The 25,954-nt window shown below is 43.0% G+C and overlaps 2 protein-coding genes across 2 annotated transcripts in view; one reads left to right on the top strand and one right to left on the bottom strand.

Moving 5' to 3' along the window:
• LOC135208369 (signal recognition particle subunit SRP68-like) overlaps positions 1-1,547 on the bottom strand; it is an 85,591-nt gene extending 84,044 nt beyond the window's left edge. The window contains 1 exon segment of the mRNA XM_064240470.1: positions 1,296-1,547. Coding sequence (XP_064096540.1) covers positions 1,296-1,547 — 252 coding nt within the window.
• A 1,047-nt stretch (positions 1,548-2,594) lies between these two features.
• LOC135208368 (signal recognition particle subunit SRP68-like) overlaps positions 2,595-25,954 on the top strand; it is a 75,823-nt gene continuing 52,463 nt past the window's right edge. Inside the window, exons 1-4 of the mRNA XM_064240469.1 lie at positions 2,595-2,753; positions 17,139-17,319; positions 19,695-19,851; positions 20,309-20,445. Coding sequence (XP_064096539.1) covers positions 2,609-2,753; positions 17,139-17,319; positions 19,695-19,851; positions 20,309-20,445 — 620 coding nt within the window. The 5' untranslated portion in view covers positions 2,595-2,608. The remainder of the gene's footprint in view (positions 2,754-17,138; positions 17,320-19,694; positions 19,852-20,308; positions 20,446-25,954) is intronic.

Raw genomic sequence — 25,954 nt, 5'->3', positions numbered from 1 at the left:
CTAGCACAGGCTACTAATGACATCCGTGATTTTTGTGGCACTGGGCTGTAATTGGTTTTCTCGGTGCTTACTAGGGTGCCACTTCAAAATTCCCAAAAAGAAGGACAATAATTTTTTGTTGTTGTTGCCAACACCAATTTTTTTTTACCTAAATTGAACATGATTATTGAGGGGTTGAAATATAAAATGATGTATAATATATATATATATATATATATATATATATATATATATATATATATCTATATATATTTATTATATATATTATATATATATTATATATATATATATATATATATGTGTGTGTGTGTGTGTGTGTGTGTGTGTGTGTGTGTGTGTGTGTATAAATGAGCGTTTATTTATCAAATAGTATAAGAATAAAGAACTGGAATTAATTAATGCTCAATTTTATTGATGATGGGACAATTTAGTACATAATAATAATAATAAGAATAAAAATAACTTGGGTGAAAAAATTAACATTATTTTAGAAACTAAATAAAGGAGTTACTGAATTATCAATCTAACGTTTGTACTTTGCCCTTCTCCTTGCCATATTTAAGAGGTTTCTATTTGCCAAAAAGTTATTGTACATAGCAGGGCATTCTTCTGTAAAGTTGTTACAATTTGGAGCTCTGCTTTGACCGAGTCCACTTGCCGACGATTTCTCTCATTTGTCCAAGCTGGAGTCATCATTGAGAAAATATAAGCACTCGCCTTCTTCAGGTTTGTTAAAGGGACCTCACATTTACTGAACAGCTTGAGATAACGTTCCTCCCTGTGGCTACCTATCATCTCAGAAGTATTGATAATTGCCTCCACAATCCCGTACTCTTCATATAATTCATCCATGTAAATTTCTTGAATGTTACAAGCCTTGACTGCGTCACAGAATTCTTCAAAAGGTAGACTTAATTTTGACACTCTTATGAAAGTTGTCTTCGAGAAGTCATACCTTTCACTTGAGTACTTTATAGCTCTTTCATAGAAAGCAATTCAGATCCAAATCTGAAGTCTCTAGTTAGATGTTGCTGATTTGTTATGGCCTCAGATGATTCATTATTATCACTGTAAAAGTCAAGTAACACATAGTGCGCTCCCTTCTCAAAATGAAAGTATCTCAAAAGTATAGGGAAATACTTTGTTGTACCTTTGTTTGAAGCATCAGTTGCTATTGAAAAGGGCAATCCATGTTCTTTGATGTAGTACTCCAAATGTGTTTTTACAGAACACGGTGCTGGAATATTTTTACACAAAGCTTTTGTTTTAGTTTTCCCACATGTTACTCATTTCACTATCAATGAGTCACTACAAATTTCTTTGTCAACTTTTACTCCACAGTCAACACTTCTGTATGATAGCTGATGCTTCACAGCATGATACACTTTACACAATTCTGCAGCCATTATTTTATCATCTTGAGATGATCGAGATGGGCAGAAATATGATAACACCGATAATGTGTCAGCACTACGAGTTTTAGTTTTATGTTTATCTGAGGCAGCATGTTGTTCAATTGCAATTTTTCCCGTGCCACCGATATCCATATCACATTGGTATACTGTGCAAAGTGCATAATAATCACCTTTTCTGCTTTTAGAAATAAATCCAAATTCCGAGGTCCTTCATGGTTAAATTTAGTCTTTCTTTTTGGCATTTTTTTAGTGTATTAATAAAGCGAGAAATAGTCAACCAAATCTCATTTCAACATTCAGCAGAATGACATCTCTGATTTTTTAGACAGACACAAAAAGCAGGACATTATTATTGTCCTTCTTAAGGCAAAGCAGGACAGAGGACAGAATGCTCAAAAACAGGACTGTCCTGCTTAAAGCAGGACGTCTGGCCACCCTAGTGCTTACATGGCGTTGAAGGGCCACTGGATATCGTCTTTGAAATACTGCCTTGTTAGAAAGTATCTTTTTAAGGTTTGTCTTAAACGTGGGAATATTTCATTAGCAGAATGGATTACTGTAGCTCTTTGAATGTCACTGGACATACAACTTAAGGAGTTACAAATATACAGGCATGGGATAGGATCACTGGCTGACTTTTAAAGGTAGACTAATTTTTAATGTGTATTTTGAATAATAAAAGTATGACCATTAATTGAACAAAGAATTTGTGAGACTTGCTGCTCCTAAATACGACCAACGGATAGTGCTATGCGAACAGCGTCAGATGGTTACAAGTAAATCTGAACTAAGATGCACTTCAAATGTTGCTTTTAGGGCCTTCAATATTGTATTATCACGGGCCCTCTGCCATTAGGCGCCCTGTAAGTGTGTTAAGGCGTTTACGGGGTTCAGAAGTCTGATACAGACCCCTATGACACACCAGCTAACAGAGCCGGAATCTAAAGTAATGAAAATGTGAAATTATAAGTAAAATTAACCTCTAGACTATTCTAGATAACTCTGGGGGTCCAATACTCGTAGTTTCCTATATTGCAATTTGCGACTTATCCAGCTTACATTCAGTTATTCGGCGACATTCAATTAAAAAAGCCCCTACTCCCTTTTTATTCAAAACTGACCTGGTTTGGACCTTTAAATGAACTTTTTTTTCACCTGATGTGACCATGCTTGCAGGTGACGTCACTTGATACATGGCAGTAGTTCGGTTGTTTTCCGGTAGATGGAACCACTGTGGCCGAGTCTTAATGGCCGCCTCCATAAACATGACAGAAAGTGATGTTCCAACCGAGGATGTCCAGGTGGAGGAAAAGAAGAGTGCCCTGTACACTCTCAAAGGTAATGACCCTCTTAATTGGCGTCTTTTTCAATTCTGAGGCTTCTGATTTTGATAGGAACGGTGATGTTATACCACTTAGATCGTTGACATCTGTCGCGGCATGTAAACACACTTTGCCCCAGACTCTGGGCTGCCCTGTCTTGACCCCTCGTTATTTCGTTGGTTTAGGATCTGTGTGAGGTCATTTTCCGTGAAATTAAAGCATTATTGTTTTCGGTTCAATGGTTTTTGCCGTAGGGCTGGAAACCCCATATAATTTCCTTTGCGGGACATGGAAGATGAGGCGTAGCCCCATGACAGTAGAATGTCTAGAACAGTACCTACCTATCTGCCCTACATATCCAGGTATAAGGCTAAATACCCAGCCTAGGCAATTTATACCTAGCCTTATAGGCTAGTGTGGCACCAGGATGACGGAAATCCTTCACCTAAGGCAATCTGGTTTAGGGTAAAATATCACAGCAGGCCAAGCAGGCCACCTACAATCAACGCTAGCCACCCTCCGAAAAAGTACATTATAACGCGTCCTGACACTGGAGATGGGCATCAGTCGCGACTTCTTGTTGGTGAGAAACGGAGCTAAAGACCTCTACTCTCCTTTCGAAGTAAGTATTTTCTCCTAAGTTAGAAATTAGGGTAAAAAACCGTAGGGTACAGAGTGGACCATGTACGATCAGCTTGGACAATCCCAAAAAAAGTACATTATAACGCGTCCTGACACCGGAGATGGGCATCAGTCCCGACTTGTTGTTGGTGAGAAACGGAGCTAAAGACCTCCACTCTCCTTTCGAAGTATATAAGTATTTTCTCTACAGTTAGAAATTAAGGTCAAATTTAAAGCATTAAACAGAGCGTAGTGAAAAGGGTGTCCACGGCAGTGGAAATCTCACCAAAACTCTTTCGAAATTTTTACTTAGGTAGGCTATTATGCTGGTTTTTTTAGAATATCATTACTTTTCTCTGATGCAACTGGGGGATTAACCCAGGCTAGGTTCCGCAGATCGTAAAAAAAACTGGATTTCCAGGAGCAATTCAGTATTAAAATTGGGTGAAACAAGGCCTACTAGTATAGTTTCATTTCATGCTAAATACTGGAAGCATGTATTCTTGTAACTACTAAACATCTTTTGTAAAGTATAGGCTAGCTACCTACTAGGTATTTCAGACCTTTATTGTTGGTGCAAACCAATTGTTTTTGTCTTCAACCACTAGCCTAGTGCTATTAGATAACAATGACCAGGCAGTGATGCCGTTTTTTCTTCACAACATTGGCTTTCAGCAGTGTTACCATAGTCGGTTCATCTGATTTTTTTACTTTTTTATGATATAATGGTTAGAATACGTATTTTCCGATGTAGAATTATTTTCCGTCATGTTAGAAAACTACACGTCACTAGCTTAATAGTATAAAGTATTTTTGACAAAGAAAAATAAAGGATTTCAATAGAATTCATTTGTATAAATAAGCAGGATATGTTTTATATTTTTATTTTCATAATAAAACATAAAAAGGCAAAGTGAGGAATTTTTTTCTTCAGTGCCGCGGCCTGTGGTCGGAAAAGCCACGGAGGGTTGCCGGATGTCACCAGAAAGCCACATTAATAGACGAAATTCCTCAAAACGGCAACCCTGTGACCAGGAACTCCAGTGGTGAACTGGGAGTGGGAGTTTTAGTGGTGCAGGGGTTGCCAAAGGGGATGGCAGAAACTAAAAAAAAAAAGTGAATTGCACCAACAAGAAGAGTTTAAAGTGCATATATAGCTATAGCCTAGCATGGTGAATCATTTTCAAGCAGTGATTCATGTCTATAGCCTGATCATAAACAACTTTATAGAACAGGCTTTCATGAAGTTCACATTTTAAAGTTTTAAAAATTAAGTAAGTGAATCAACATTTTGTCATGTGAACAATGAAATAAGAGCATATTTCTGGGCTCAGCTCGTGTCGCTTGCGCGAAATATCCTTTAATCTATTATTTCTAGGGTAAATGTACTAACACATACCAGAGAATAAATAAAATAAAGAAAAAAGGTCAGTATGAACTGACTCGCTCACCCTCTAGGAGGGTGTCGGTATGAACACTAGGCGAGTGAGACCACTACCACGAGCCAAATGCCAATAGAAATCTCCCACTACAAAACCCTCCAAGAGGGGAGCCGTCCCACAGAGGGAGCAGCTCGTACTACTACTACACCATCCCATGCTTGCGACTGCTGCGCCTCTAGTGGCCATCCTTTTTCGTTAGCTCGCACTATCACAAGTGCTATTTTTCTCTCTGTGTATTTTGTGCCCTTTCTTCGGATTTTTCGATAATGGAGCGTGCAGCTATTGCAGCAGCTAAGTTAAGTACTCAGTATTTACGGTTAGCGAGTTTTTTCCGTCCCCGAGACGGTATTTGCCGTTTTTTAGGTATAGATACGTTCTCGGGGGCTGGAAGCATGGCAGCATGGTCCTGCCGCTTGTTGGGTTCGTTCTTGGTCTCCCATACCTAGAACATCCCTTATTATTTTACGCTCTATTTGGATTATCCGCGTTATTACGTCTACTCAAGTTGTTATACATGTATGTATTTCACCTTATGTAGGCTTTTTGCTATCCAGACCCTAGTCCAGGTTCTTTGTATCGGCCCCTGACTAGCTTTGAGTGGTAGACTTGCCTTCGGGCTAGTCGCACACTCCTGGATTTTTTCTCCTGCTATTTTACCTTCTTTCTTTCATTTTTTATTATATATATTATATTTTTATGTTTTGTTGTTGTTAGGTTAGTTGGCGTCTGGCTTAGCCTAGGTCCTGGCTCGTAGAGCCTAGTCTACCGTTGATCAGTTCGGTCGCTTCCTCATAGCTTCTCTCTGATCAGTTGGTTTTCGCCCTATGGCCTATATGCTACCGCTTTTCAGTTCTGGTTGCTTCCCGATAGCTTCTCTCTGATCAGTTGGTTGGCCTAGGTCTTGGTTACCGTATCTTAGTTTACCGCCTCGTGGTCACTACGTGATCACGAGTCAGCCAGGCGGCCTGCCAGTCCCCCCACCTTATCCCCCTCTCCCCGCTCTCCCATAAGAGTCGGGCGGGGGTGGGTCGGTCTGTCCTTGCTCGCCAGCATGCCCGAGCCTGCCTCCCCCTTCCCTCCACCGGAGGGGCCTTGGGAGTCCGACAGTCCCTGACTGGTTTCCGACCTCTCCGCTTCTCGGCTCGGCCGGGTGGTACGTTGTGGGGGGCTCTGGCCTTCCCCCCCTCCGTTACTTCCTTGTCGCTCCGGGTTAGCGCGAGTCTGTATGTTCTCGCCCTTCCCTCCTTACTAGAGCTCCTCCCTATCGGAGTCCTGATATCCAGCGGAAGGGTATAGTCCACCATAGTTGGACCGGAGCATACAATAGGTCTTTACTAACCGTACCGTATTGCTGAGTTACTCACTCCGCTTCACTGGACCTAGTCCGGTTACTTGCATGTAGGTTTAAGTTATCTTTAAGTTTATCTTAAGTTTCTTAAACCATCCCCACCCCTCCTTAGTATTTACCGGATCTCTCCGGGATTATAGCCTATTCAGGCAATGCAGGGAGGGGAGGGGTTATGCCCAAATTTTTTCCGAGCTCCGCCACGTAACGGAGTTCTTTTGTCCTTAGTCTGTAAGTGTACCCTTTAAGATACTCATGTGTCTTCCCACTTACAGGCCACCAAACTGTGAGCATCGGGATGTTCCGCTACACTTCAGGACCCCTGTGGACACGAAGTTTGCCGGTCCCATGCTCCATGCGCGACTCCGCACGGGGGACATCCAGGTCTGGTACCATGAGACGTGTACCATATGTTACGATCTGGTGAGCCAGCTTTTGGAAGGCGTAAGTATTCCATCTCCGCATGCCGCTCCGCTTCTTTTAGTTCTTAAGTTTTCATCATTACTTTACTTAAGGCATCTAGTTTTAAGTTATATCCTAAGTTTTAGTTTTTAAGTGATTCTTAAATCTCTAAAATATATCCTCTCTTACAGGCTCCGGCAGTAAGATACGGCATTGGCTACCCGCTGGGCCTGGGTCGGAGGTTTTGGCAAGAACGCCGCCAGGGTCAGCCCTACATACTGGAGAAGCGTTTAGCTTTGTTAATCTTCCCCGGAGGCAAGGCGACTGGGTACGTCGACCCGGTAGAGGACGGACCCCTCATTGGGCCTTTATCCAACAACAGCTGGCGGGCCTCCTTGAACTGAACAAGACCAGGATATCTCCACGGATGTCGCAACCCTGGATATAAATGTTGAACCTATGGTAGGTATAGACGACCTGTTGGTCGAGGTAAGTAATGCAGGTACCCAAGGGTCCCCTTGGGAGTGACTGTTTTTCTTTACCCCTGCAACTTCACCATCCTTCCCAGGCTTTACCGGTGATGAGTTATATACTCCTCCAGAGGCTTCGGTTAGGCCTAAGATCAAGTCTAAGCATATGACCTGACTAAGACGTCATCGTCCTCGAAGAAGACGTCCTCGTCTTTCTTCTTCGCGTAAGTCTCCGGTCTCGTAATCCCGGCCCAGACAGGTCTAAAGGGTCTAGCTCCGGCTCAAAGTCCTCAAAGAGTAAGCCTAAGGAGAAATCCCGCACCCCGGCAGTATCACCAGTTCCACTACCTTTGGTGCCTATTCAGAGTCTACCCCTCCACCTCCGCAGCAGCTCCGGCTCTGGACACCAATGCTGGCCTGTTGCAACAGTGGGCGACTTGGTAGGCTCCTTAAGACGAGTATGGAACATATGATATCTCGCCTGTCGGATAGGATAACTTCTCAGGATACTATTATAGCCGGCTAAGAGAAGCCCCTCTTGCCTCTCCCTCAACCTCTAACACTAGTGGATCTCAGCTTCCCCCGTATGACTCGCTGCCCGCTTTCTCCATGAACAATCCTTGGAGAGTAGCGTCATATGCTCCCTTCCAAGATGGTCTCATCTCCATACCGGAGTTTGGAACTCGAAGAATAGAGGACTTCGAGTTCTACCCGGAAGGCCTACAGCCTCCCTTCATAGGCTACGCTAGGCTCACGCCTTCGGCTTATGGTTAGAGATGACAGGGTACCAAAGGAGACAGTCCTCTATTCTCGGGACCAGGCCCAACGAGAATGGCTTAGATGTCTAGACGACATGGACTGTTCGAATACCAAGATCCAACCATTCAAAAGTCCCTTTACCATTTTCACGATGGACGAAGGTACCCCGCTCCCTTTCCTTACCAAGATAGCGAGGTCGACCATCTCAGCAGCTCAGAAAGGGGAACCCATGCCTCAGCTGAAAGAAGCAGACCCCACTTCTCCGTTGCTCCCGTCAATTGGAGAATTATGGGAGGACTTTGCCTAACACTTTCACAGCTGGCAAACTCAAACCTGACTGTGCTATGGAGCAGTTTGGTGAAAAGCTGCCCAGGCTCCCTGATAGTCTTATTCAAGCGGAGTTTGACTCGAAAACACGACTAGCCAGGTCAATCAACCTGATGGCTATGTCTGAGGTAGCAACCATGGCTTATGGTTCAGAACCAATTTTTAAGCTTATGACCAAAGCCCTGAACTCAAACGGTGCAGTCAGACATGTTCGAGTTTGCCACTGCTAGAACAAATTGCAGAAAGCATGTATTGCTAGAGGCAACCATTCGGCATGAACCGAATAGGTTACTTTCTTCTAACATCTGGGGCGCAGATCTCTTCCCAGAGGCTATGGTAAAGGAAGTACAAGCAGAGGCTACGAGGTTGAACCAAAGCCTTAAGGACCGTTGGGGTCTTACGGCTAGGAGAAGGCAAGACTTGACACCAAAAGGTAAGGGACAAAGGAAGCCTAGACGTTTCCAACCTTACCAAAAGAAGCAGCCGCGCTTCCTCAACAAGTTCCTACAGTGCCGTTAGTGCAGACAGCTCAGCCCTCCACGTCTAAAGGTCAATCACAGCCTATTTATGTGATATCCCCTCAGCCTCAACCCTCCACCTCATACGCCATCTCTCCAGCTTACAATCCAGCCTTCGAGAGTCAAGCTTCTCAGAAGTATGGACCGCTCGAACAAGGGAGGCAGGGGTAAGCGGTCCTTTCGTGGAGAGGATCGGGAGGCCCCTTCAATAGGGGAAAGCACTTCAGAGGAGGTCGAGGGGGTTACCAGAACCAATGAGGAACTTCATGGTAGGAGGAGGCTGTTTCACTTTCGCCACCGGTGGAACTTCAGCCAGTGGGCTCAGAGCATAGTGTCAAAAGGGCTGGGTTGGAGCTGGTTGACGAACCCACCTCCAGCCAGACCTTTTCCGTCAACTTCCTTCCAACGAATTGACAGAGTACGCAGAGGACTCCTTCAGAAAGGAGCTATAGTCAAAGTCAAGAGATTAAAATTTCAAGGTCGCTTGTTCAGCGTCCCAAAGAAAGGCTCAAACAAAAGAAGGGTAATCTTAGACTTGTCCCGCTTAAACTTAGCCATCCGCTGCGACAAGTTCAAGATGCTCACGATCTCACAGGTGCGGACCTTACTTCCCCGTGGGGCCGTCACCACCTCTATCGATCTTACAGACGCCTACTATCATATCCCTATTGCAAGACACTTCCGTCCGTATCTGGGATTCAAGATAGGAGACCAGACGTTCTCCTTCAAGGTAGTCCCGTTCGGGCTCAACGTGGCACCCAGGGTGTTCACGAAGCAGCGGAAGTAGTAGTGCAACAGCTCAGAGCTCAAGGGATTATGGTAGTAGCGTATCTCGACGATTGGTTGATCTGGGCCCCATCAGTCGAAGAATGCAACAAGGCCACACTGAAAGTGATCCAACTTCCTAGAACTATCTAGGATTCAAGATAAACAGATCCAAGTCCAGACTCACCCCAGAGTCAAACTTTCAGTGGCTAGGCATTCAATGGAATCTATCCTCACACACTCTGTCGATTCCATCCACCAAAAGGAAAGAAATAGCGAAGTCAGTCAAGCAATTTCTAAGTCACAAACTAGCATCGAGGAGAGCTCAGGAAAGAATCCTCGGCTCTCTCCAGTTTGCTTCAGTAACGAACATCTTAATGAAAGCCAAACTGAAAGATCTAACCAGGATCTGGCGATCTCGAGCAAATGTCAGGTCCAGGGACAAGCTATCCTCAGTACCTCTGATTCTAAAGAACCGGCTTCGGCCGTGGGCAAAAGTCAAGAATCTGTCAGTGTCAGTCCCTCTTCAGTTCCCTCCACCAGGGATTACCATCCACACAGACGCGTCCTTAAGCGGCTGGGGAGGTACTCCCAGGTCAAAAAGGTGCAAGGAATTTGGTCACCCCAGTTCCGTCAGTTCCATATAAACGTACTGGAGGCAATGGCAGTCTTCTTGACTCTGAAAAGATTACGCCCACCAAGGTACTCCCACATAAAGCTAGTCTTGGACAGCGCAGTGGTAGTACATTGCATAAACGAGGAGGCGGCTCCAAGTCACGTCATCTAAATCACGTCATGATAGCCATCTTCTCCCTGGCAGAACAAATTCAGTTGGCATCTTTCCTCCACCCACATAGCTGGAGTAAGAAATACGTCATAGCAGACGCCCTATCCCGATCATACCGTACCCCTAGAGTCGGAATGGTCTCTAGACGAGAGTTCGTTCCAATGGATCCTTCAAAAGAGTCCCAGGGCTACAGGTGGATCTCTTCGCATCACAAGCGAACCACAAACTACCGTGTTATGTAGCCCCCAACCTGGACCCTCTGGCTTACGCCACGGACGCCCCTGGCTCTGGACTGGGAACAACTGGGAGAAGATTTACGTATTCCCTCCAGTGAATCTCCTTATGAGGTCTTAGACAAACTCAGGCACATTCAGGGGTCAAGTGGCTCTAGTAGCCCCAGACTGGCCGAAGAGCAATTGGTACCCCCTGATCCTGGAACTGGGTCTTCGTCCCCTTCGGATCCCCAGTCCCAAGCTCTCCCAGTCAGTACAAACGGAAGACTGTGTTCGCTTCTCATGGATTCTCAAAACCCTAACTTGATGGATTTCATGAAGTTTGCTGGCCAAAAAGAGATGCGAATATTGACCCTCAGAATATTCTTTTAACCTGGAATCCGATAAAAGGGATTCAACTTTGAGGCAGTATGATGCTGCCGTCAAAAAGTTAGCAATCTTCCTGAGAGAGTCAGATATCAGAATCATGACAGTTAATTCTGCTATATCTTTTTCAGATCTTTATTTGAAAAGGGTTTAGCAGCTAGCACGATTACGACAAACAAGTCAGCATTGAAAAAGATATTTCAATTTGGATTTAACATAGACTTGACAGATACCTATTTCTCGTCTATTCCTAAAGCATGTGCTAGACTTAGGCCCTCTGTCAGGCCTACGTCAGTTTCATGGTTCTTAAACGATGTTCTAAAACTGGCTTCCGAAACCGATAATGACACATGCTCGTTTATGATGCTCCTAAGAAAAACTCTGTTTTTATTAAGCTAGCTTCAGGAGCAAGAATTTCAGAACTGTCGGCTTTATCCAGAGATCCGGATCATATTCAATTCCTTCCCACGGGGGAAGTGCTACTTTCTCCGGAACGTAGCTTTTAGCAAAAGAATGAAGATCCTTTGATGAGGTGGGAACCTTGGAAGGTACTACCCCTTCCACAAGATGTTTCCCTTTGTCGGTTTCAACCTTACGAGCCTTTCTATCCAGGACCTCCTCTTCCTCATCGGGGCCCCTCTGTTTAGGAGGGAAAAAGGTGGTACTTTATCCACTAAAGGTCATCAGGTCAGGCAACAAATCCTGTACTTTATCAAACAAGCCAATCCTGACTCCTTTCCAAAAAGCACATGATGTCAGGGCAGTAGCCACCTCAATTAATTAATTCCAACATATGAATTTTGCTGATTAAAGAAGTATACCGGATGGAAATCGCCGACAGTGTTCAAACGTCACTACCTTAAGTCCTTGGAAGCTCTGAAATTCCCAGCAGTAGCAGCGGGTAACATAGTTTCCCTGACTTCTAGCTAGATTATAGTAGAAGATTCAGTCCTCCTTTCTACCTGCCTCACCCAACAGTTCGTCTATTCCTGCCTTGTTCATTAACATTTACCTTGTGTCTTAGCTGCTTTATGATTGTATAGTGCCCCTTTTGTCTGGTTAGGGACACTCACATCTGATTACCATACTGATCTCATAGATGTTATCCCCTTATTTTATGCTAGGGGATACATCATAATGCAATGGTTATGGGTTTTGTATATTAAGTCATATACATTCCTAAGATATTTTATTTTATCATTGATCAAATATTTATGTAAATTATACTAATTGCTATTTCTATTTTTGATACATGTTGTTACACAGATTTATTGTGATAGGTAATCATTGTACCTATTTGTATATATGTAAATTACCTTATATTATTAACATAATTAGATTTAAGGGTAATTTAAGCATAATTCTATTTTGTTTTACTGTGTACTTGTATCTTTTTAGCAATTATATTCATTCTTTTATTTTGTATCTTTTATTTGAGACCTATTTTGTTTTATTATATTTTATTTACTTTGTTTACAATCTTGTGCTGTTTCTCTGGTACGATTTCGCGCAAGCGACACGAGCTGAGCCCAGAAAAAAGGATTTGACGTAAGGAAAAATCTATTTCTGGGCGATTGGCTCGTGTCGCCAGCGAAATACCCCCCTACCCATCCCTTCGCTCAAGATTGTCTGCTAACTTCAGGATGGCCACTAGAGGCGCAGCAGTCGCAAGCATGGGATGGTGTAGTAGTAGTACGAGCTGCTCCCTCGTGGGACGGCTCCCCTCTTGGAGGGTTTTTGTAGTGGGAGATTTCTATTGGCATTTGCTCGTGGTAGTGGTCTCACTCGCCTAGGTGTTCATACCGACACCCTCCTAGAGGGTGTGAGCGAGTCAGTCATACTGACCTTTTTCTTTATTTTATTTATTCTCTGGTATGTGTTAGTACATTTACCCTAGAAAAATAATAGATTAAAGGATATTTCGCTGGCGACACGAGCCAATCGCCCAGAAATAGATTTTTCCTTACGTCAAAATCCTTTTATTTTACTGTGGGCTTCATTCCAGCTTAAGTATTTTTTTTTTTTTTTTTTTTTTTTTGTTTTTTTGCAAGCCTTTTGAATATGCTTAGTGTGGGCTAATACAAGAAGCATAATATGTGCTGCACATTTACCATTACCAAAGTATATTTAGCCACTGTTTAATTTCAACTTTCCCACCAGTGGTGGTAAAACTAAACCTGATTATGATCAGGGTTGCCAGATTTCGCTACTTTTTACACCTTTGGGCGACCAGATTTCACAGTCCGCTACTTGCGACTTTTTGGGCTACTTTTGATTTGACTTTGGCTATTTTATTCGATTTGGGCTACTTCCATTCACTTTGTATAATAATAGTAATGATAATAATAAAAATTCCCAATATGAATATCAGCCAGTTACTCAGAATCATCGCTGAGCCTGAGAAGCGAATTGTAAGGAAAATAGAAAAAACAGTATATAAAATCAACTTGCTTAATTCTGCCATCCTTTTTAACAGCATTTGTCTAAAAGAGGGTCTTCTACCAAGATAATAATAATAATAATAATCACACCAATGGTCTACTGCTCACTCTGTCCCCATGTTCTGAATTACCTCTAGAATTCGCTGATGATCAGTCTAAGATGGCAGATATTCAGAGTCAGTGGCAAAATTTGTTGAACCTAGACTGGAGTAACATTTTCAATGAGAAAGTCCCAACATCAGGAACTGAGTTTTGGACAAAGGCAATTGATGTAACTAACGCAGGAGGTGTATTAGTTTTAAAGGATATATCAGAATTTGCATTAAAAGTCTACAGCCTTCCAGTAAGTAATGCTCTAGTTGAAAGGGTTTTCTCTAAGAGTTACACGAGTTAAAACCAAGTTGAGAAATCGAATGGGCTTAGAGCTCTTAACCTCAATATTGAGAATAAAGACCAGTCTGGAATTGAATGACAAATGCTGTTCAACATTTGAACCCAAGAGATCCATGCTGAAATATGACTCTTCAATCTATAAAAATGAGAAAGATGATGATAATATGGAAAGCCTAATGAATGACTTGGTACTCTAGTTAAATTTGGAAGAGAGTAGAATGTGCTTTATTTTTATTTATTTTTTTTTATTTTTTTTTTTACAAGGAAAAAGTTTACTTTAGTTGCGAAAAAGAAAAGTGTGTTAATTTTTCAAGAAAAAGTTATTGATTTTGAGAGGATGAATTGTACTTTTAGTTTTGAAAAAGAACAATTTAAATTTGTTTAAAAAGGCAATATGATATTTTTTGAAAAAAAAAAAAATCTTCAGTTTTGAAAAGAGACATTGACTTTAGTGTTGAAAAAGAAACGTGTACCATATAGCCAGGATTAACCACTAAAATGTAAGTAATAACTTTATTATGCTATAAATGTGCATGCATACAATACACATACAGTATATAGATGTGATAAAATAGTAATTTATATTATGCTACAAATTATATATTATCTATATTATTATATATCTATATATATATATATATATATATTTTATATATATATATATATATATAATATATAATTATTATATATATATAATCTATATATCTATATATATATATATTATATATAATTAGTATATATATATATATATATATATATATATATATATATATATATATATATATATATAATATCTATATATATATATAATTATATATATATTATTATTATATATATATATTATATATAATATATTATTATAATTATTATATATATAATATAATATAATATATATATATAATATATAATATATACAGTGGTACCTCGAGATACGAAATTAATCCGTTCCGAGACGGCCTTCGTATCAAGAGTTTTTCGTATCTTGGAACACATTTTACATGTAAAATGGCTAATCCGTTCCAAGCCCTCCAAAAACACCCCAGTAAATTATACTTCCAGGCCTAAAACACATGTTCTAGGGTTACGACGGAAGAAATACGACTCCAAAAAGGCAAAGTACTGTACATACTTGAGTAATATTCAACTGCATATAATGTTCAACCCCATTTTACTGCATATATTAGGACTTTAGCATATGTCCCTTAGCAATAAGCCTAGCCTATGTTCCTTTAGCAATCAGCCGAGCCTTATGTTGCGTTGCTACTGGTAGAGCCTAGTCTATGATTCTGACATCTAAACCTAAGAGCTAAAAGCTTAGAATATGCCAATAAAATGTATAAATAATCAGTATGTACTAATTTCAAATAATTATTAATTAATCATTAACTATAATACACAAACAAACAAAACAATTGTAAATAGATGTAAGATACCTAAGTACTAGATTGAAACTGGATACCTAAAGCTGTCACTTGGGTATTGTTTGCATTGTGGGACTCAATCGAAACATCACTTGATGGACTTCTCCTGCTTCACAATTTGGTGCCTAAACAACCTTTCTTTTATGGTTCTTTGTTCGGTCATTCTTATATTAACATTTATATAAATATGCAAATGACCGAGAATATAGGTAAATGAATCACGTAATATAAGAAAGTAATATAGCCCTAAAAAAAAAAAAAAGAGTGGAAGATTTTTCCACACTAGATGTGGCAGACCATAAAATGAAGACACCACTTCTCTACATCTGATTATCTAGTGCTGTGGGAACCGCATCACTGATTCTCTATCATCCTAGTGTCAGTGTTATTGATAGTTCAGTGTGCATACAGCTATCTTGCACATCTTAATTACATCATTATTTATATTATAAGCTTAATTTCAAATTTTATCTACAGTGGACCCCCGTATTCGCGTTCTCCAGATTCTCGGACTCACACATGCGCAGATTTCTCTCGGGACCATTTCCCCGCATTGTTAGCGGAAAATTCGCACATTTGCGTTATTTTTCTATGAGAAATATCCGCAAATTCCTGGTTTTTTTTTTTTACTAATTTCATCATAAAATGCACTTTTTGTGATAAAACTATTAAAAAACCAAGTATGAAAATTTATAGTGGGTTTTTCTTGAGTTTTAACTAACAAAATAGGCTGTTTTTAGCATTTTTATAGGGGTTCCAAACATTCGCGGGTTCTAACTATTCATGGGGGGGGGTTCTGGTACGGGGGGACCACTGTACATGCAGACCCCAGTTATTGGCAGGGGGTTCTGTATTTGGGGGTGTGCTGATAAGCGAAAATTGCCATTAACAACTTATGGTGCCGATAACCGGTTATCCTCGCCATAAGCAACCTTATGGCGTCTAATGGCGCCAGTAACTGGAACTCGGCCCGTTATGGTGCCATAAATCGCCGATTTTATGGCGCTACACAAGCCCCATAAAACTGGATCGCTGATAACCGAGTCTGCTGATAACCTGGAACTGCCTATATTTACTTATAGTACTTACTTTTTATAGGAGTATAACCGATTATTGGCGGCTTTGTTAGGTATATATAGGCACCAATACTCTATTATCGGTGCCAATAACCAGAAATCGGCGGATAATGGCGCTGAAAATTGCAGATTTTTGGCGCTAGAGAACTGGCACAAAACTGAATCACCTATAATTGAGTCCGCTGATAACTGGGGACTGTTAGTATCTATGATTCGTGTACCTAGAGTAGGAAGGCCTTCCATACCCATCATACATTTTTGCTCTCTTTGCTAATGGTTATTTTTATTTACAGGTATTTCAAGGGTGCTTTAAATACATGCTGTAATCTCGCCAGCTCAAGTGGTTTTGACCTTGCATTCCTATTCCTGCATCCGGATCGAACCTAATTTAACATATTCTCATCATGGATTCTATGCCCCCTATAATACTGTACATCCTAAACAAACCTTTCTTTAGCTTTTAGTAACCGCAGCATTTTGTAAATTATCCCATATAGGAATGTAGAAAAGTTTGCATTCTAGAAGTGTAAGTTACCATTGACATATTAAACCAGTTAACTAAAGAATGCAAGGGTATCAACCCGCTGTGTATCTACCTACTCTGATGTGCTAGTACTAAACATGGCGGAATCTTCTTGGGATGCTGTGTTTAGTGCTAGTTCCTCGGGGATCTACCGTAAGAACGTATTATATGCACCTATTTTGTGGTCAACGAATTATATTGGTAAACAATTTCTTCACGTGGCTGTCTACTACTATACTTTGCATGCGTTTATCCTGGACTTTGACAAGGGTGGATACTTACATATTGGTTTGTTCATGAAACTTACCTGTCAGATATATATATAGCTGTATTTTCCGAAGTCCGACAGAATTTTAAAAAACTTACGACAGTGCAATGTTTAAATGGAATCTGTGGTAAGGCAAAACTTGTTGTGTAATAAAATAGTGATGTACTATTAGTGCTTGTTGAAAATTTATATTTTATGTTATTAGCTCACTTGTTATTTTATTGTTATTTTATTTTCATTGCAGTGCTGGCTGCCGTACGAGAAGCCCAGCTAGCTCATGGTTTACGGCATAATGATTATCAGTTGTATCGTCAGTACTGCAGTCGTAGAATAAGACGTCTTCGCAAGAATTTAGATTTTATTCAGGGAGACAGGAGGAACTTCAGGAAGAAAGATGTAACGGTTGAAGTCTTGAAGGATGAGAGGTTGGTTGAAGTTGTGCTCTCCTTTATCACTCAATCACAATTTTTTTCTTTAGGTATTTTTAGTGTATATTTGTATATTCTGTTTGTATTTTTTGTGGCACTTGTTAAAATAGTAATTTTAAGAGTAGTTTTTAAGTCAGGTGATCAAAAGGAAATGTCTATTCTGTGTGATAAAACATAGTTCTTAAGGTACATGTTGCTATTTATTCCTGCGATGATATACCTGTGGCACAAACCACAAACTGGTTTGATTGTTGAAGCTTGGCACCATAATATCTAACTATCAGCAGGTAGTTGAAGAAGCATAGAGCTACTGCTCAGTCACTTGACTGTTGACCTTCATCCTTTTCTTTGACTTGACTTAATATTTCTGTAACTTTAATTAGAATGTGATTGTCTTGTATTTCATGGAAACTAGAATAGCAAATTATAGTAAAACCTCTGTGAAATTATCTAAATGGGCTGAGTTAATTATGGAAAGATTTCAGCCATGTGGCTCACTTTGTCTGATTTCACCTATACGAAGTCAACCCCTTCTTTCCTCCAAATCATTAAAATGTATACGTATCTTGTATTTAACCTTTTAAGACCAGAAGTGAATAGAAACAGTAAATTACAGGAAGCATATGTTGAATATGATTCTCTCTCTCTCTCTCTCTCTCTCTCTCTCTCTCTCTCTCTCTCTCTCTCTCTCTCTCTCTCTCTCTCTCTCTCTCTCTCTCTCTCTCTCTCTCTCTCTGTTTTAATAAACATACACTTTATATGAAGCATTAATATTATAATGTATCAGAGACTTTAGATAAAAACATTCCTAGTTCATTCGCCAATAATATGGCCAGTGTAGGAAACATGAGAAAATATTTATCATTCTTTCTTCCATCTTAAGTTAAATTTATTTTAAAAATCTTGTTATTAAAAAATAATACCCCGTTAATAAACTGTCATTGAAAGTATTCTCAGTTCATTGTTGAATGTACAGTACTATTAGTTAGCAGTTTCTTATTAGTGATTGTGCTGCTTTGTTGTTTTTGATGATTCTTGCATAAATTAGCTGGAATTTCATGCTGGTGCATCTCCCATGGTCTTTCCATCAGACTGAAGTGCTGCTACTACTTCCTCTCTTTGAGCACTATTCAACTAAACAGTGACCTTGGTACTTACCTTTCTGACCTCAGGTTCTTTGAGCTGACCTTTGAAGGAGTTTTTAGTGAAAAATGGCACACCAGGATTCTGCTAATTTAGCACATGAAGTTCAGAGTTGCATATAACTCCATTCAAATGGAACTTGGTGTGATGTTTTGAAAGTAGGAACTTGTCTTATAGGCTTTCCTTACTTGTCTTATAGGCTTTTCCTTCTTGTTCTGCATGAGACATTGATAGACCCCTGAGCTCTTAGTTCCTTGGCCTTTTGGTGGTTGCTCAATCCATTAGGTAGCTTTTCCAGCTCTTTTCAGTCAGGTTTGCTTCCCTTCTGCCTAATTAGTATAGTCCAACCTAAGTTCTTGATGTTCTGGTGGATGAAGGTGACCTACGCTGTCAAGCACCTTGTCAGAGAACTTGGGTCTGATGATATGAGAACTTAATGACCTTGATTTGTGGTCTCTAAGGTTGCAAGACAGGATTCCTTATAATCTTTCCTAGAGTAAGGTTTAATGAGGTGAACCAAACTGGCACAGCTCTTTAGCAGCCTTGACCAAGACTGGCAGGCTGTATAGGACACAGCACAAGTTGGTAACCTCATGTTCAGATTCCTTCAGAACACTAGGCATTTTTTGTTCAGATTCCTTCAGAACACTAGGCATTTTTTCCTATGAAACAAAACTGTTAGATTTTATTTTTTATGTTTTATTTATTTTTTTTTTTATAGCTTGCTTTTAGGTTTTGATTTCAACTATTATTCTTTTCATTTTTGTTTGAACAGAATATAAAGTGTGCTTTTACTATGTCTGCTTTAAGGCCCTACTGTCATTTTTCTGTCAGTTCGAAGGCTGAAATGCATTCTTTGTTTGAAAGCTGAAATATCCCAGAGGTGTAAAAAATATCTATTCAGTTTGCTCTTCATCCTTGGATTAAGATTTTCATTGTCTTGAATTTGTGTCTTTGTTCCAGTGTATTCATCTCTTTGGGTGGCTTAAGCATTGTTTTTTAATCCTTGCCTCTTTCAAGATTCTTGTAGCGCTTCCTCATCATGGTTTATTTTCTGGATGCACCACAGAAATGTTGAATTTTTTGCCTTTTTTATAATTAATTCTCAAGCTAAAGTAATGATTATCAGATGAATTTTGGATTTTCACAGGAAATTTTATAGGCTGCTGTAATAGTGTTTTTTAACTGCATTATTTCTGATAATGAATTTGCCCATATTTCTATTTCAGATTCCTTCTGATACCTTTGATGACTGTAGAGCGATGTTGGGCGTATGCAATGCAGTTGAAAGAGGAAAGTCAGCAAGACTCAAGAAAAAAATTTTCTATGAGAAATAAACTAAGGAAGGCAGCCAAATATGTTGGAGCATTTGAAAAACTTGTAGAGGTGACCAATCTCACGTTGCTTTAATGCCCAATGTGCATTTGCATTAGATAATTTTTTATGAATATAGAGGTGTGATTATTTGTTAATACGAGTAATGCATATATAATGTACTTTTAATTTTTTTTTATGTTAATAATAGTTCATGTATTGAACACCCGCGTTCAAAATAAGTCACCACTAGACATAAAGGCTTAGGACAATGATGGCATTTTTCTTCTATAGGTGGGAAGAGATGTCTCTCTAATTGATTATTATCTCATACTCTTAAGCATAAAGTTTCTATCTAAAGTTAATATTTCTGTCATTGGAGAGGAAAGTGGAACCTCACTGTTAAGGTGTGGTATGCACCCATAATTTTTTTTTTATATTCATATGACATAAACCATTACTTTGGTAACAATATTAATGTTTTTGTGTGAGAAACAACATTTTTTATGTACAATTATTTTTTTATCAGGAAAGTGGAGTTTGTGATGCTAGGACACAACTGGAAGTGGAAGGTTACGCTGCATGGTTAAAAGGCACTGTTCTCTTTGAATTAGCGGATTGGACACACGAATGGGATAAACCTGTGGAATTCTTTAATAAAGCCCTGTAAGTATTACCTCGTTCTTTGTCTGGACTCTGATGTTGGGTTTTGTAGGTATTTAATACTCTGTAGTAAAGTGTGTCAAATTTGTGTACATTTCTGTAGAATGAAGATTAAATTAAGCTCCCTTATTTTATGTGGGATCACACAAGACTTTATTGATTCTACCGGTTTCCAGCTTGGCGCTAGTATTATCCTAATGTCAAGACGAAGGTTTGTTAGTTATGAAAAATACAAATTGATTAAAAATTTGTCATATTGAGAGGCTTTAAAAGGGCTAGTCCAAAGGATTTGTGCTTTAGTGAAACGAAGATCAAAAGAAATTTCAGTCAAAAAAGTTTAACACCATTTTGAGAAGACACCAGAGGAAATAGATGAAAAGTAAATATCAGAATGTTTTGTGGGGTTGAAAGATCACTACAAAGAACTTTTAGTTCTGTCTACAATGTGCCACAAAAGGCATACATATAGACATTATGCATCTCAAGGGCATATCACATTCAGGAATGTATAATACCATTGTCAAGAAATATATCCCATATGTTGGCATTGGTATATAATCTGCCTAAAGGGAGTGCCAGGTTTACAAGTTGTAACATGGCTTAGTCCTATATTTCCCTTTGTACATAAGGGAACTCATTCCTTGTGTTTTATTCACCTATGGTTAATTTTTCCGTTTAGAAACATTATTGAATTTGTCATTGTGTTGGTTTTTAGAAATTTTAATTTGACTAAAGATCTTCAAACTTTATTTGAAAAAATTACTTTTTCCTATGAAAGCCTCCTTTTGCCACACAACTGGGAAGTTCTCACATCATGTAGTTGGTGAAAACTATGGGATCTCACATTACTGGTTGCTAACATGTAGGTGGCTGTAGTTGACAAAAGTTTCTCGACATCTCATACCTGCCATAGATACTTAGCGCAAGGATACATTTAGCCAGTATTACGAAGTAATGAGCTTCAGAATGAAGCATCATGGAGTGGTGCCCCTTTTACTTTGTAGGCCACACATTTACCCACATGAATTTTATTTTTTTTTTTTAATTAACCATACCTCTCCATTATTTAGTTTTTACTTCTGTGTCAAGGGTAGTAAAAACTATGTATGGGGAGGTAAGTATTTGAAAAATAAATCATAATCATAGGTTTGTTCGATGCGAGATACTTACCTCGAACCATTCCATAGGAGATTCCCAGATGTCGATCCGGGTCCGACCAGAAAATTCTGGTTATATGCCGCACCCAGGTCAGGCCTATGCCCCCAGGGGTCGAAGACCACGCCATCCTAATGACCTATAGTCAGTCCTTCTCTGGTCGCAGGAGCGTGCATACGCCCCTGCTCATCCGGTGTCCGACCCTTTTCCTTTGTCCGTGTGTGTGCTTTGTGTACGTGTGTCGTGTTTATGTGCGATGTCGGCTTCGGAGCCTCGACGTCGTTGCCCCAGTCCTGAAGGACGGGCTTGTGGAGCTTTTCTCTCGCCCCATCTAATTGATCCACACTGTGTAATTCGTGTGGGGGGGGCGCTTGCTCCAAAGCCAAGACGTGCGTGGAGTGCATTTCTTGGCCATCGTATCAGTGGGATTTGGCTTCCACTAAGAAGAAAAAGAAAGCTAAAGCTTCGTCGGCGAAGATTTCGCGGGAGTCGAGGAGTGAGAGCAGCAGCAGAGATGGCGGCACCCCTTCACCTTCGGTATCGTCGGAGAGGAAGTCTCCCGCCGTTCTACAGGTTCTTTCTCCTGCTCCCTCCCAGCGAGGGGGCCTAGGTGAGTCCGTTGCCATGCCATGCCCCCCCCCCCCCCCGGGGGGGGGTCCCCGATGAGTTGTTTCCCCAACAGGTGATACCGGAGGCATCCGCGGTGCTGAGGGACTGCTGGTTGCGGTTGCAGCTTCAGGGCTCCCCGTCCTGGTCCTCTCTCTTAGCATCAGTGCAGGGGGGGGACCCGTCCCTCCCCTCTGCGGAGCTTCCCGCTTCGACTCTCCCCGCGTCGGCTCCTCCCGCTCTCGAGCGGAGCTCGGAGCTCGCGGCCGGAGCCGGGCCGGTTTACCCAGTCACGGAGCCATCCAACCTCCCGGCTCCGACCCTTTTCCCATCTGCCGTTGGGGATGTCTTTCCCCCTCGTACTCCGGGCAGATCCCCGGTGAAGGACGATGCCTTCCCGTCCTGGGGCTTCCCGTCTAGGGGACAGGAGGGGCCGGGGATGGCCTTGGGAGTGGCCTTCAGGGGCGGTCCCGCTGTGATAGGGGTGTCCCCGAAGCAGCCGAAATGCTCCTCGCGTTCCCCCCGCAATGGGAGTCGCCGGAGGAGAAGCAAGAGACGTCGGGATTTGTCAGGGGATAGGAGTTCTTCGAGTTCCTCTTCAAGGGAGCGATCCTCTCGTAGGAGGAAACGCTCCTCCAAGAAGAGACGCCGTCATGGGAGACGCAGGAGGCGTAGCTACTCCTCGTCCTCAAGCGGCTCTTCCCGCTTTCATCGTCGTAACCGGGATCGTAGAGGGAGTAAAGGGAGTGACAGGCGTCAGGACAACTCCCCCCAGGGGCGGCGGCGTTCTCCTTCTCCGAGGGTGGCCCCCAGGACAGTTTCTCACGGGGGGTTCCCAGCCGTCTCCCTCCCTACTTGTCCCTCGGTCCTGGTGGATCCTGCCTCGGTCTCATCAGCTATAGGGTTGGCCTCTTTGACCGAGCGGGCTTTCTTCTTCCGTGTTCCCGCACGCTTGTGTCGCCTTCACGGATGGAGCCTAGAGCCGATACCTCCTTAGGGGGTTCAAAGCCCCTCCACCGCTCGGGTACGAGTCCCTCCTCGGGGCGTTCCAGGCGTTCGGGGCATCCCCTCTTGCAGGAGACCGGTTTGCAACCGGGTTTAGGAGTCCCTCTCTGGGGAGCTTCTCCAGCTTCCCTCCATCTAGGGTCTAGGGCCTCTCCTCCGTCGCAGAAGTACTCCAGAATTCCCTGGAGGAACTGGGTCCAGTGGATGAAGGTTCAACTTTTAGGAGAGTCCTCTCTCGTATTAGGTCCATGAACCGGCTAGAGAAGCTAGCCCCGACGGTAGAGGACAACAGATCCATGGTGGCGGACTTTTTGTTCAGGGACCCGGAGGAACCCAAGCCCTCTCCCAGCCTCCCTAGGTCCAACAATACGGAGAAGGCCCTGACGGTGGTGGAGAAACTCATTGCGGGCTCCAGTAACTCCTTACGTTGGCACTCCTCGGCTAGGCTACTCCCAGCGTCTAAGCCGAGTCAGAGGAGGCTATATGCCCCGGAAGGTGCCCCTCTCCTCCCCAAATCCGTGGAGGGTAACTTGGCAACCCTAGCGCCCGGACTCTCGGAGGAGAGGCTCACGTCGGGACTAGTCTCCTTCTCTCACCAGGAGGCTATGGCTATGGAAGTCACAGCGTGGACCTCGATTCACGTGGCTTCTTGGTTAGATCTGTGGTTCGGGGCGGTAGCCAGGTTCCCCACCCTCCACGAGTAGAGGGACGAGGCCTCTCTTGCCCAATTCAAGGAACTGATTTTGTCAAGGGGTAAGTCCCTGGGCTTCCTCACGACCCAACTGGTCTCGTCTTGGGCGAACTGGATCTTGAGGAGGAGGGATTCGGTGCTAGCCAAGCTCCCTAGGAGCATTCCAGAGAGGGAGCTAAGGACCCTTCGGAACGCCCCAGTGGAAGGAGCTGCTCTCTTACCGGAGAAGCTAGTGGAGGAGTCTGAGGAACGGGGGAGGAAGGCCAGCCAAGGCCCAATCGTTTATAGGGCCCCTCCCCTACGTCAGTCGGTGCCGAAAAGACCTAGCGAGAGGCCGAAGCCTCAGAATAGGACCCTCGCGGCTCCCCCCACGGAGTCACCCCTGCGGAACTGGAGAGACCAGGGAACTCAGCCCTCCCCCAGGACCCTCCCGCCTTCCCAGGCACCCTTCAGGTCCAGACACCCTACTTCTTCCAGGAGGGGTCGTAACAACCGCTTCCCTAGGAGGAAGTAGGAGTCGAGGCACCCTACCTTGTCTTTCGCCACCGGTGGGGGGTTGCCTCTTGAGCTGTTGGCAGAACTGGGAGGATCTCGGGGTCAGGTGGGGGGATCTGAATGGTCCCTACACCCTGAGGTAGCGAGGGAGCTAATATGGAGGTGGGACTCCCCATCCCTGGACCTGTTTGCTACAAGGCTAAACGCCAAACTGCCGGTGTATTGCTCCCCGGTGCCGGACCCAGCCGCGTTTTGGGAGGATGCGTTCCAGCACCTGTGGGACGGCCTGGACATGTACGCGTTCCCTCCCTTCGAAGTCCTCAGGCAGGTCCTCAACCATCTGAGGAAGGCGAAAGGGGCAGCCCTGACGTTGGTGGCTCCTTGGTGGCCGGACAGGGAGTGGTTCCCGGACCTTCTGGAGTTGGCCTCTCTTCCCCCTTGAAAGCTGCCCCCCAGGCCAGACCTATTAAGACAGCCCCACTTCGAAAGGTTCCACAGGAACATTCCAGCCCTCTCCCTTCACGGCTGGAGACTATCGAGCGGCTGTTAGATAGGAGAGGGTTTTCTGGGAGGGTGGCCTCTCACATGTCCAGCTACTTGAGGGAGTCCTCCTTTAACATCTACCAGGCAAAGTGGAAGGTTTTCGGGGCCTGGTGTAGGAAGCAGAACCTGGAGCCTCTCCGAGCGAAGATCCCAGACATCGCAGAATTCTTGACTTACCTGAGGTTGGACAGGGGCCTGTCAATTCCGGCAGTCAAAGGAGCCAGGGCCGCATTGAGCCAGGTCTTCTCCCTGAAAGGGCTGGATCTGGGGAACTAGAAGCCTCTGTCTTTACTCATAAGGAGCTTTGAGCAGAAGTGTCCTCCCAGCGCTGGCTTGGTCCCCCGCTGGGATGTCGTGATAGTCTTAGACTCCCTGAGGAAGCCCCCGTTCGAGCCACTCAAGGACATCCTGGATAGGGAGCTGACCCTCAAGACAGTGTTTCTGCTAGCCCTGGCCTCCACGAAGAGGGTGGGGGAGCTCCACGGCCTGTCATATGTAGTGACCCACACGAGGGGATGGAAGGAACTCTCATTCAGGTTTGTCCCCTCCTTCGTGGCTAAGAATCAGAACCCCTCGGGCTCGGATCTCAGGTTCGTGGAGTTTTCCATCCCTGCCCTCCCGAAATCGGACCAGCCTAAGGATCTCCTCCTTTGTCCGGTGAGGGCAGTACGGAAGTACATGGAAAGGACAGCCCGATTCAGGCCGGAGGTAAAGAACCTCTTCGTCACCACGGGGAGGGTGAAGAAGGCAGCCTCGAAAAACACCATCTCCTTTTGGCTGAGAGAAACCATCAGGAGGGCCTACGAGAAGGGGGACCTTTCCCCTCCAGAGGGAGCCAGGCCCCATGACATCAGGGGAATTGGGGTGTCCCTTTCTTTCTCAAAGAACATGGCAGTGGACCAGGTCCTGAGGGCAGGAGTCTGGAATAGGCAGTCGACATTCACAGCCCACTATCTAAAAGACTGCATGAGGAGGTCGCTCAATGCCTTTGAGATTGGCCCTGTGGTGGCAGGCCAG

This window comes from Macrobrachium nipponense, chromosome 35 (assembly GCF_015104395.2).
Source record: "Macrobrachium nipponense isolate FS-2020 chromosome 35, ASM1510439v2, whole genome shotgun sequence".
Lineage (NCBI taxonomy): Eukaryota > Metazoa > Arthropoda > Malacostraca > Decapoda > Palaemonidae > Macrobrachium > Macrobrachium nipponense.
Note: the sequence above shows the minus strand (reverse complement) of the source record. Positions and strands in the feature narration are given on the sequence as shown.